Here is a 12,479-nt window from a genome sequence, read left to right as displayed (position 1 = left end):
CTGCCTTTCTGGCTCCGGCTTGTAGAAAACTTTCTGGGTGAACTACAACCATTATCTTTACGCCTGCTAGCAATTCCCAACCTGTGTGGGTTAAGCACCCCTTGGCATTCCCGCCCGGCTACACCCGTCCTTCTCCACGAGTTCTGTGTGCCCGTTCGCCCTTGAACCCGCCTCTGGCTCAACCCAAAAGGCCCTAGACTGCAAATCGGCTCCGCACTGAGCCCTTCCGCAAGGAGGCCGCCTCTCAGAAACCACGCGGGACTGGCGAGTCGTAAAGCAATTGCAGGGGCAATAAAAAGACATCTCGGTGGGTCTCCCCAGTTCCTTTCTTGTCCACCCCACCGTCCCCCAAGTGCCCGCCCGCCTGGAGAAACAATCAAACAAAAGCTCAAAAGCCAGGAAATGTCCAATTCACTTCCCTTAGAGTTTATTAATTGCCCACACCCAACGTAGGAAACTTGACTGTGTTAAGTGAGGCAAGGAAGGCACCTGGAGCTGGGAGACGCAACCCTCCCTCACGACAGCGGGAAGCCTGCCGCAACATCCCCAGGCGCCAAGTTCTGTGGCCTTTAGGCAGCTAAGCTGCACCGTGGCCGTCGAGTTCCGGCCAGCTGGGAGTTGTCTGCGCCTTCTACCTCCCCGCGCCTTTGTTTGGGGGGCTAGAAAGAGGTTGGGGTTACAGGAACAAACGTGAGGTCTCTAAATTTACTGCCGTCAGAGCCCCGGTTGCCTCTAGCATCGGTATTTTCAAGGCTTGCTTTATCTCCGCCTTCATACAAGGACCTCTTGCAGCGGAAAGTGCAGACCAGGGCTCGAGTTTTGGGAAGTGGCCCCGAAGACCAGTTCCACCTTCAGAAGAGAGTAACAGTCCACAGAAAGGGGAGGAATGATCACGAATACATCTATTACTCCCCGCTTTGGAAACCAGTACATGATTCTCTTCAATGCTCTGAAAATTGTTGTTTATTTAGGAAGTGTGACACAGTTATTGCGTCCTTAGAAAGCAGGGACTTAAGGGGGTTTGGGGTTGGCTCCCAAACAGCTTGAAAAAGAAACAGCGCACCTGGGGTCAGGCAGGTCATCACAATAACAAAAAGCGCGTCTACAAAATAAAAAGCCCTTTTATAAAGCAAGGCAATCCCGGAAATCCACAGCGAGCCTTCCTGACGACCAAGTTGCTAGGCCTATTCTCGGGTTTAATTGGCAGGCGGTTTATTGGCTCCTTATTGGTGTTGATTGAAATTTTGCTCCCCAGCCCTTTCTTTCAAGAATTAGCATCTCAAATCGATTTACCTGAGTCAATTATCTTTTTAGGGTCTGGGTTTGGTCATAAATTTGAATATTCATTAAACTCACTTTAAATAAATATTCCCTTCCCAGTCACCACCCAGACTTCTGTTATTTCCAAAGAAAGTGTTTTCTTTTCTTTCTTCCTTCCTTCCTTCCTTCCTTCCTTTCTTTTTCTTTCTTTCTTTCTTCCTTCCTTCCTTTCTTTCTCTCTTTCTTTCTTCCTAGGTCTCCCATAAAAAGGAATTGATCAGGGGGCTATATTTGAATTAAGACATATTAAATCGATGACAGATACATATCATGCTGTGTTTAACAAGAGTTGTACAAGGAGGCGGGTTCCAGATTCCACACGGCTCTGCTGCAGTATTATCCACGTTTTTACAGCCTTTCCTTCATGCCTCCATCCATTAAACCATTAAATTTCAGCAATTCAATAAAAACAAAGCAGTTATAATCTTGACGAAAAGCCATTTTGAAGGGGGTGGAGGCACCTATTTTATGGCACAATAAAATTGCTCAAAGATCCATATCATAAACTAGGTTGTACTTATTTTCCTTATTCACTTTTTGGGGGGTTTTGTTTGTTTTTTTTTGCTGATAACCTACAGTAGCAGTAGTGCGCTCTGAGCTGTCATTACTGCCGGTACGGACATTCATTGCCAAGAGGTTGAAATAAAAGGAAAATAATTTGAAATCTCCTTCAAGGAAATGAAGGCAGTGGTAATAATTCCCAACGTTGACATTTCCCTTATACGCCATCTATACAGATGGCACCGTTTCCCACCAACCTTTCCATGGCTGGCTCAGGATATTTAAGTGTCGGAAACAACTCATCATAGAAGTCTCCTCCCCAAATACAGATGTGGTTTTGATTATTGTCACTGTGTGCGTGTTTCTGCTCATGCTCTCTGCCTTTTCCCCAGACTTAAACTTCATTTAAGCTCAAAGAAGAAGGCATTTAGAATGTGATGGCATGATCGTCTTTGTTTGGTTGCCAGCTTTATAAGAGAAATGACATTCCCAAGGTTCATAGGGAGGCTCCTGCAGCATGGTTCACACCGATGTCAATGGCTCTAGCAAACCAACTCTGGAATAGATACTTACTTCTTTTGAGGGCCATGATCTGATGACAGCTTTTGGGGGGGGTTGATCTTTACTCCAACTACAAATGAATAAAGCTTGAACATGGTTGCTTATGTTCCTGCCCCCTACCTCCCACCCACCCCACTCTCCACCTCGGGATGTGGGGGGGTATCATATTCGACTCCTTATTATTATTTTATAGATGATATTATTGAAAGGATCAAAAATATTTTCACTCTAGTTTGAGCATTTTAGGACATCACAAAATTAAGAATACTTTATTCAAATAAAAGACAAATGACACTTTGGGCGATTGAAACTCCCTAAAGGGGGGTGTCTCACATTTCTCCTCCCCCCACCCCCAATGATGCAGGGACCTACTCATATTTTTCAAAAAGGTTTGGTGGCAAACGGATCCAAAGAGCTAGCATTTGCTGAAAACCAGGGCGTGGGATCCTAGGTTTTTTGACTTTCAAGTATGGCATTTCGATTTAACAAGGAGGCAGCTTATTCTATTAATAAATAAATAGGCAAGATACTTACTGATTTTTAAATATTTTATTTGGTCTATTCCAATTTGTGGTTCTTCTGGAGAAACTGAGTCACATTCTGGGCAGGAAGGACACATTCTTCTTAAAGGATGTCTCTTATTTAATGGCTTAGGAGAAACGTTATTTGGCCTTCTCTGCCACTGTATCTCTGGGAGGCAAAAGTTAGCTTCGCCTCCCTGCTCCATATTCCCATCTCCCCGCCCCTCAGAGAGATACAATTGGAAGTAGCAGATCTAGAACCCATGAGCAGTGAGATTACATCCTGAGTCCATTCCTTTGAACCATATTGAATGGAACCCATGAGCTAAAATAGCCTAAGCAATACTGTACCTTTGGGGAACGATCTATTATATATTATTTTTACTTTGGTATTTTCCCAAGTTCCATCCAATTATTTTGCCATCAATTACGTTTACTAATCGTCCTCCGGTCTATACCCCACGTGGGCCCAGGGGAAGACGAGGTCCATATAAGAAGTTTCTGGCATTGCTACAGATACCATGACAGGATGGTCACTAGGCCCAAAGATCTGCCGGGGATAATCCAAGAGAGGAGGTAGAAAGTGTTCGGGTACTACCATCCTCATATCCTTCCCCACCCCCACTCCCGTCGCTTTACCCCTGGTCGGGAGGTCCCTGGACCCCTCGCAATTGGATGCACTCAGGCCCGGAACTAACAGATGCTCTACGCCAAGAGCGTTGACCGAACGTTCTCAGGGGACCGAGTACGCAGGCCAAGCGCAAACTTTCTGCAAGTGGAACTTGGGCACCCGGGGGGAAACCTACATACAGAGCTACTGGAGAGGAGGGGGCGCGAAGCGAAAGCACGGGCGGTCTGGAGCACAGGGGCGGTTCCCCGCTGGGCCCAGAGCCTGAACCGGAGCCAATCGCGCAGCCGAGACAGCTGCCAATCACAAGGCTCCCTCCAATCCCACCCGTGCCATTTCCAAAAACTCGGTCCCACTGTGCAGCTCAAATGTGGTGTTCACTCTGCCAATCGCTGGAGGATAGAAAGGGGACAAGAATAAGCAGTTAGGAGGCCAGGACACAAGAAGTTAAAGAGCGCCTAATATATACATGTTTTTGAAGGCGGGCAGAGGGGAAAAAAGTGCCCCCAGAGAGGGTCTATGGGCCTGATTGTATAGTTATGATGGAGCCCCCTTTGAGCAAGAGGAACCCGCCAGCGCTGAGATTAGTGGATTTGGCAACGGCTCAGGCCCAGCAGCTTCAGAATATGACAGGATTCCCGGTGCTGGCCGGCCCGCCCGCCCACTCCCAACTCCGTGTCGTCGCCGCGCATCTCCACCCGCGGGACCCAGACACTGACCCCGGCGCGGCCAGCACTGCGCTCGGACCCGAGCACATGGCACAGGCCAGTGGGCACGGCCCCAACCCTCCCGCTCAGGCGCTCCAGGGACAGCCCCAGGCTCCCGCGCCCGCCGCCCGCTCGGCGGCCTCAGGGGCGCACCCGGGCGCCCGAACCCACCCCGACGGCGGGGGCAGCAGTGGCGCGCAGGCCTCGGCGCCCCCGCCTCCAGCCCCTCCTCTTCCTCCCTCCCAGTCCCCCTCTCCCCCTCCCCCGCCTCCTCCTTCTGCCCTCTCGGGCTACGCCGCCACTGTTGGCGGCAGCAGCGGCAAAGGCCACAGCAGGGACGTCGTCCTCCGGAGGGACCTTTCCGCCACGGCCCCCGCGGCGGCCATGCACGGGGCCCCGCTCGGAGGGGAGCAGCGGTCCGGCAGCAGCTCCCCCCAGCATCCGACCCCGCCTCCCCACCCAGCCGGGATGTTCATCTCGGCCAGCGGCACCTACGCGGGCCGGGACGGTGGCGGCCCCGCGCTCTTTCCCGCGCTGCACGACTCTCCGGGGGCTCCTGGCGGCCACCCGCTCAACGGCCAGATGCGCCTGGGGCTGGCGGCCGCTGCTGCGGCAGCGGCCGAGCTGTACGGCCGCGCGGAGCCACCCTTCGCTCCGCGCTCAGGGGACGCGCACTACGGGGCAGTGGCGGCAGCCGCGGCCGCTGCCTTGCACGGCTACGGAGCCGTGAACTTAAACCTGAACCTGGCTGCGGCCGCGGCAGCCGCGGCGGCCGCGGGGCCCGGGCCCCACCTGCAGCACCACGCGCCGCCCCCGGCGCCACCGCCAGCGCCCGCGCCGCACCCGCACCACCCCCACCTCCCGGGGGCGGCCGGGGCCTTCCTGCGCTACATGCGGCAGCCAATCAAGCGGGAGCTCATCTGCAAGTGGCTGGACCCTGAGGAGCTGGCCGGGCCGCCGCCCGCGGTCAGCGGCGCCAAGCCCTGCTCCAAAACTTTCGGCACCATGCACGAGCTGGTGAACCACGTCACTGTGGAGCACGTGGGCGGCCCGGAGCAGAGCAGCCACGTCTGCTTCTGGGAGGACTGTCCGCGCGAGGGCAAGCCCTTCAAGGCCAAGTACAAGCTCATCAACCACATCCGCGTGCACACCGGCGAGAAGCCCTTCCCCTGCCCGTTCCCGGGCTGCGGCAAGGTCTTCGCGCGCTCCGAGAACCTCAAGATCCACAAGCGCACTCATACAGGTGGGTGTCTGTCCCCGGCCGCGCCGCCGCCGCCACCGCCTGCGCCGCCTCCTCGCCGCTGCTTCGCCTTCTGCTCGCTTTCATTTTTCCCTCCTTCTGCTGCTTCTCCACATACGTATAACCCGGACATGTGACTTCTTTTTTTTTTCTCTCCCCCTCCCCCCTTTTTTTCTATGAATAAGTAATTCGATAGCACACACAGGCTCCGCGCTGGCCTCTCTCTTGGCGGAGTCTCCAGCGCGCCCGCAGCCCCTCCACCGGGACCGGCAAAGCGCTCCAGCCGCCACCGCCTCCGCCGCCGCCCGGGAGCAGCAGCAGCAGCAGCAGGAAGGCGCCCAGGACGGTCGGCAGCGCCCAGCCCCGGGAGGTCCGGAGGCCCATGGGGAAGGGACCTCTGACTGGGGTCACCCGGTGGCACCTTCCTTCCTCACGGGACGCAGGTCTCAAGCGACCGCTGCGTTGCCGAGATACGGCGTGGGAGGGGCGCGTGGGATTTGCTGCGGTTTGGGGGCTGATCAGTGCGGTCTCACCCGGGAATCAGGTCCCGGTGCCACCGGGTCCGGTTGAGGAAGGCCTGAGGGAGAGAGTACAGCACCCTGGGACCTTAGGAGGCATCCAGCATTCACACGCTCTTCACGGGAGCGCATCTCACACCAGTTCACACATTTCTGACTCCTGTGATACCACGACCTCCCTCCTACACACAGCCTCACTTCACTTACGTGCCCTCACACACGTTGCGCCGGCCCTACCTAGAGTGTGTTGGGGCACTGGAGAAGTTGGCTTTTGTCCTTTCAAAGAAGGTTTTGGCACCAGTGAGGGTGGTTTCCTGGGTCGGTACGGCCTACCCCTCTGTAGAACTTGGGGAAAACGCTCAGCACCGTGAGGATCCTCCTCCTATGGTAACTCACGTCGTGGCTCTGGTGTGGAAGGCTGGGGCTTGGGACAGTAGAGGGACGGGTCCTGTGGCCCTGTAGAATGCACAATCGCGCCATGCGAAAGCGCTGTGGAGCGCGGGTGTAGTCAAGATTTATATGAGAGACAATATTATTCCTCCGAGGACACTTAGGTAACCCGAGTTTACATTCAATAATCATTTGACTGATTTATCTGCGCCTCTGGGACGAAGAAGCAGCCCGAAACATGGGTCCTTATGTAGGACCTACCGGCCTTGAGGTCTTTATGAGAGCATCCTGGTTCGCAACCCCAGGCCTTGCTTTTGCGGCCCTACACCTTGCAGGCTTCCCTGTGACTTGCAGGACCCGGAGGAGGATAGGACCGTCTAGGAGTACATTTTCCCTCGAGGCCTCTTTTTTCCCCTCCCTTCCCTTTCCGTAACTGGGATCAGTTCTCCTTAATGACTTTTCCAACCTGAAACTTCCCACGAGACTTTCATCAAAACAACCAGGCCCGCTAAGGCAGCAGAATGCAAAACACTTCCCCCACGCAGCCAGGGCTAAAGGGAACTTCAAAATGCTGTGCAGGAGGCTTTGGGCCCTCTCCACTTTCCCAGGCCTCGAGAGGCGAGCGGACCTTACCCTGGAGGCTGCTGGCAGCTGACCAAGGAGAAACTGACTGACAGACTCCCGTCATGGCTTTTGGGTTCCCACAGGATAGGCTGCCCTCTGACCCTATCCGTGGCAGCAAGTGGTGGGATTTTCTTGCTGGTTCCACGTAGTAGGGATAATTACGTTGCTTGTTCCCACTTCCAGAGGCTGCATGGACCCTTGCAGGTGGAGCTGGTGGGGCGCCCCTCGAGAGGGATTTATACTGGCATTGCCAGATTCGGTTCTTAGCCAGCGTGCTACTGTTTGGCTGTCCCCTGGCTTTCCGAGCCAATGGGCATTGTATCGCGAGATAGACCGTCTCTACTTCTTTCCTCCCTGCCACACTGCCTTCCCTTGTGGGGTTATCAGGGATCCCAGAACAGATGGATCAAAGGACTAATCCCCTGGCCACTCCTGAAGGCCTGTTTCCTGACCCACGTGCCCTACAGCTGCGTTTATAACCTGTGTCTGGCCGGTGTCTAGAGGGAGTTGGCAAGATCCAGGCCACATCCACATAGCTCTTTGCTACAGGCACCAAGTCTCCAAAACTCTGCATAGTTCAATTTTGACATGACCCCCTCTGTCAGCGACTGTAACGGAAGTACTGGGGTCGCCCAGCCCTTCTGGTTAGGCACTCCCAGGCCCCTCAGCAACATCGGCTGTTTTCTTCCTCTCTCCAGCCCCTGTCCTTTATTCGCTAGCCTCTTCCTTCTTTCCACCCCCCCCCCATCTCCTTCACTGAGTCCTGCTGCTTTTTCTCCAGTGGAATGGAGGAACCAGCAATATTCAACACTTGTTTTTCCCAATGAAGGCTGCTCAGAAAAATGAGAATTTTGAAAAGTAGTGTATTTGCTTGGAATGCATAAAACCACTTAAGCCTTCATATTGAAGGGCTGATTATATGTGTATATAAATATGTAACACATAGTATATATTTAAAGGATGCGCTGTTAAATGAGGCTTACCTTGAACTTACAGTGTAATACAGAAACCCTGACAAATCCATGTTCTGATAGGAAGGGATTAATTAATCTAGAGAATTTTAAGGGTTGTGATTATCATTGTGAGTTGTGTATCCCTTCTACTGGTGGGTTAATGTAGGAGGTACATTTCAAAAATAACTAATTTCCTTTTTAAACAGTATTCTGGGAAGTTATATTTTAGGCACCTAAATACTTTCAGCTGTATTATACTCTGGCATTGGAGCAGTTACCATTGGTGGAACAGGAAAGAAAAAAGACCTCATTGAAATATTGGTATGGAGAAAATAAGATAATTATCCACAGAGGTTTATCTACTTTTATGTCTTTTTGAAATATATTATCCAAAACAAAGAACATTTTCCTATGTTCTATGCTGGTTTTTTGTTTTATTTATTTATTTATTTTTTTAGTATTAAAAACAGTATTATGGGATGACTTAATCAGTTTGGGGTCCGAATACATCAAGCTCATAGATACTGAGGTCAGAGGGAAGCTCAATTATAATCTGACCTGTTGTCATCTTCTTTTCCTAAACACCAAAGTGGTTTGGCTAAGTGTCCCTAGTTACAGCTCACTAAACAGTCACTTCCTGGACATGTGGCCAGCGTTTAAGGAGTTGTGTTTTGGGGGCTGATGGGTAAGATAAAGAGGTGATAGGTCAAAGGACCTCTTTTTTTATGGTTTTGATTATTAAGGAGTGAAGAAAACTGTCAGGTTAAGTGTCCTTTAGGGCACAAGGTAGAGGTGTGTTTACTAGTGTCTGTTCCTTACACACCTTATAGGGGTCGTTGGTGGAACGCAGACACCAATGCCCAACCAACTTTGTAAAAATCTCAGGATTGTGTGTTTCGCAGGTGTCATTATTTCCGAAGAGAAGTGTGTTTAGTTTTTCTCCTTTCCCATCAGTGAATCTAGGGAGAGTCTCAATGATGTGCCATTATCATCTCTCTATGCCCCCAAGTTACTGTAAATTAGTATATATGTTTGTGTGTGTGTTTCTTTTTCTATGATTCTCGTTTATAACCATTGTTTTGGCAATATGGTTTCATTGGTGTTTATCTAAACAGGGAATCTTCCACTTGTGTTCAGACCTTAAGGGAGTGTGTGTGTGTGTGTGTGTGTGTGTGTGTGTGATGGCGTGGTATGGAAGCCCTTGGTGGCCTTCAGAGGCACATCCTGAACTTCAGATTTCCCTCTGACCCCCCTGGTGCTCCCCAAATCCAAGCAAAGCCTCCAGGCCAGTGGACACAGGCCAGTCCTGGCAGTGTCTAGAATACCGCAGTTAGGAATAAAGCTGGGAGTTGCTCTTGGGGGAAGGGGGACAAGGGTGTACCCATAGCTCTGCTCTGAGATTGTATCAAATGAGAGGGTCTCTGGGAAGCATTGTTAACCTCTGCTGTGTTTCCTTACAGGGGAAAAGCCTTTCAAATGTGAATTTGACGGCTGCGACAGGAAGTTTGCCAATAGCAGTGATCGAAAGAAGCACTCCCATGTCCACACCAGCGACAAGCCGTACTACTGTAAGATTCGAGGCTGTGATAAATCCTATACCCACCCGAGCTCTCTGAGGAAGCACATGAAGGTCCACTGCAAGTCCCCCCCACCTTCTCCAGGAGCCCTTGGGTACTCATCAGTGGGGACTCCGGTGGCTGACACTTTGTCCCCTGTGCTGGACCCAACCAGGAGTCGGTCCAGCACTCTGTCCCCTCAGGTGACCAACCTCAATGAGTGGTATGTTTGCCAGGCCAGCGGGGCCCCCAGCCACCTCCACACACCTTCCAGCAACGGAACCACCTCTGAGTCTGAAGACGAGGAGATGTACGGGAATCCTGAAGTCGTGCGGACGATACATTAGAATGATTATTAATAAGTGAGATAGGAAGTGGGGAGTCCTTGGACCGTATCCTAACCTGAGACAATGCGGAGCCTGAGACAAGCTGGTGACTCAGACTTGCAACCGGGTCTAATTAGCCCTATTTATTCAGTATGAAACCCTATGGTGTTTATACATTTAATTAATTTAATTAAGATATTTGGGGTTTTTTTTCCTCTTTCTCTTAAAAAAAGGCAAAAAACAAACAAATGAAAAAGAAAACAGGACTGGAGATGCATTTCAGAGCTAGAGTGCTTGCCTGGCATGCATAGGCCCTGGGTTCAGTCTCCAGCACTGAAAAAAAAAAAAAAAAAAAAAATAGAAGTAATAGCAAACAGATAAAAAGCAACCAAGCAACCAAGCTGGACTTGTCCATCGCAGTAGGACAGACCTGGAGGCAGAGTCTAGCGGGGAAAAGTAGTGGAAAATTTGAGATATTCACTGCCAATACAGTGTGTGTGTGTGCGTGTGTGTGTGTGTGCGTGTGCGTGTCTGTGTGGAGTATACTATTAAGCGAGAGAGAAAAAAGAACATTAAGTCAGACCTTAACACATCAACCAGGCCCTCTCCATGTTCCGGAGTGCCTCTCAGATGCCTTTGACACCATAGTGAAGGCTGCTTTTGAGCCTTCTAGAGACCTAATCTGCAAAGGCCTCTTGATTGTAAAACACACACTTGCTGCACTGACAACAGATCCTGGACTGTGCCTGTATCCAAGTCTTTGTATAAAAAACAAACAAAAACAAAACTTTACTTTCTGATATTTATCATTTTAATTCCTATGCTTTTATTACCAATCTCACCATGACATGATATTTTTATACAGGATTGTTCCTTCAGTATCTTTCCTTGTGTGATTTCAAAAAAAAAAAAAAATGAAGCAGAAAAACAAGCCAAGTACAAGTACAGCCACCTTGCTATATCTCCCTCTATCATGCTACTGTGATTGTTCAAGCAGAAGTAGAGAAGAGCTGCTGCGACAGACAACTGGGAAACTGTGATCTTTTGTAAACTACAAGTGATCCAAGTGCTTTCTTTTTCCTCTGCTGGGCTGTGTTTTGTTTTTAAACTGGGAATTTCAGATGCTGCCTCTCGCTGCGTCCTAACCTGTTGGGTAATAAGTCATGAGTTATGTTTGACCATGAGTTTTTTTGGGGGGTGCCAGCATGCATAGTTAAGGCTGAGGAGGTGTTATGGTCGCATCCTGCCTATTTTTTTTAAAGCTTTTTTTTTTTTTTCTTTTCTCTAGACAGGCCAACTATCTTTTTATACTACTGTATCAACCTTTTTTAAAAGTTATTTTTAATGCATTTTTCCACCTGTGCCATGAGCACTAAATCCTCTTCCATCTGAAAATGACAATGTGAAGTATATGATTTCCACTACAAGAGGAGGAGTTCCTATACATGTTGGGTTTTTAAAAGGGTTCATAGTTACCACCAAACACTGATGAATGTGTGACCTTTGCCAGAGCTGTCAGACCAGGATACAAAGGGTCAAGGACCTAGGACAATAACTCTTGGTCAGTTTGTGTTCAGTTGGTACAACACATCTCCTGTGCAAACTGTAGCCCAACAGAAACATAACACGCATACACTAAAGAGCACTAATTTACCCTCAGACCTTGAAGACACCCCCCTTCCCCAGGATTTGTAGAAATCTGTTTTGTGTGCTGTGAGTGCTTGATGTAGTCCTGTCATTGTTAATAAGTGTCTGTGAATGCTTTTATTTGTACAGGTTTTTTAATTAATTTATTTTTAAAGATCCTTTTCTTTTTCTGGAAGAGTTCAAAGCACACCAAAGAAATATATTATACATTTTGGTGAAAGATTGTCATTTATGATCCATGGTTTATTTAAGGAAAAGAAAAGGAAGGTGGAAAAATATAAAATATATTTTTAAGCTTACTTGAATGGACAAGGTAATGTGAAAACCCAAGACTCTTCCTGCATGTCGTTTTGCCTCGTGTTGATGAGATTATAGTTTATAGATATATTACTAGTACAATGCATGGTGCTGTTATGTGGACACCTTTCAATGTTGTCTTCAGATTGTTACAGTAAATACAACACATGCAGATCCTCCTTGACAAAGAGAAAGACCTACAACTTGAATATAAAATAATTCTACATTTTAAAAGTTTATTTGATTTTTCCCCCCTGTTATTCACTTTCAAAGTCCTTTCAAATAGAAAAAAAATAAGGTATGAACTTGGGTGGGATAACTTATGTACTGTAAATTTGTTAGGACAAAATATTTCTGATGTATGAGTTGTTTTATTTATACAACTTTTTCCCATGGTAGTTTGCACTATTCTTTACCATGCTACAGGTTTATTTATTATGAAACAAAGGAATGTGTATTTTATGTATTTTGCCATGCATAGGTTAACTCTGCCACAGATTTATTGGTTCCTGATGCACCGAAAATAAAAACCTTAAAAGTGTGCACGTCCATTAGAGAGAAGGCAAGAGGGGTGGTTGGATGACAAAGGTAATAAAGGTATTCTTCCTATGGATTGCTCCATTTGACCCAGTGACAATATCTCTGTCATTCTTTTAAAACAGAACAGTCCCTATGGTAGTGAACAGTGCC

At 49.0% G+C, this 12,479-nt stretch overlaps 1 protein-coding gene across 1 annotated transcript; it reads left to right on the top strand.

The window, feature by feature from the left end:
- The first annotated feature begins 3,587 nt into the window (after positions 1-3,587).
- Zic5 (Zic family member 5) lies at positions 3,588-10,078 on the top strand. Its single transcript, XM_005355697.3, has 2 exons — positions 3,588-5,481; positions 9,424-10,078. Exons 1-2 carry the CDS (start codon positions 4,071-4,073, stop codon positions 9,864-9,866), a joined length of 1,854 nt encoding a protein of 617 aa, XP_005355754.1. The 5' UTR covers positions 3,588-4,070; the 3' UTR covers positions 9,867-10,078.
- The last annotated feature ends 2,401 nt before the right edge of the window (positions 10,079-12,479 follow it).

The sequence above is a fragment of the Microtus ochrogaster genome, chromosome 17 (genome assembly GCF_000317375.1).
Source record: "Microtus ochrogaster isolate Prairie Vole_2 chromosome 17, MicOch1.0, whole genome shotgun sequence".
Taxonomy (NCBI): domain Eukaryota; kingdom Metazoa; phylum Chordata; class Mammalia; order Rodentia; family Cricetidae; genus Microtus; species Microtus ochrogaster.
The sequence above is the reverse complement of the archived record's forward strand: the minus strand, read 5'-3'. Positions and strand labels throughout refer to the sequence as shown.

Excerpts from the sequence above, each read along its gene's own strand:
- Zic5 (XM_005355697.3), top strand. The coding sequence starts at position 4,071 with ATGATGGAGCCCCCTTTGAGCAAGAGGAACCCGCCAGCGCTGAGATTA. Across the intron at positions 5,482-9,423 it reads CCACAAGCGCACTCATACAG|GGGAAAAGCCTTTCAAATGT; the intron begins GTGGGTGTCTGT and ends GTTTCCTTACAG.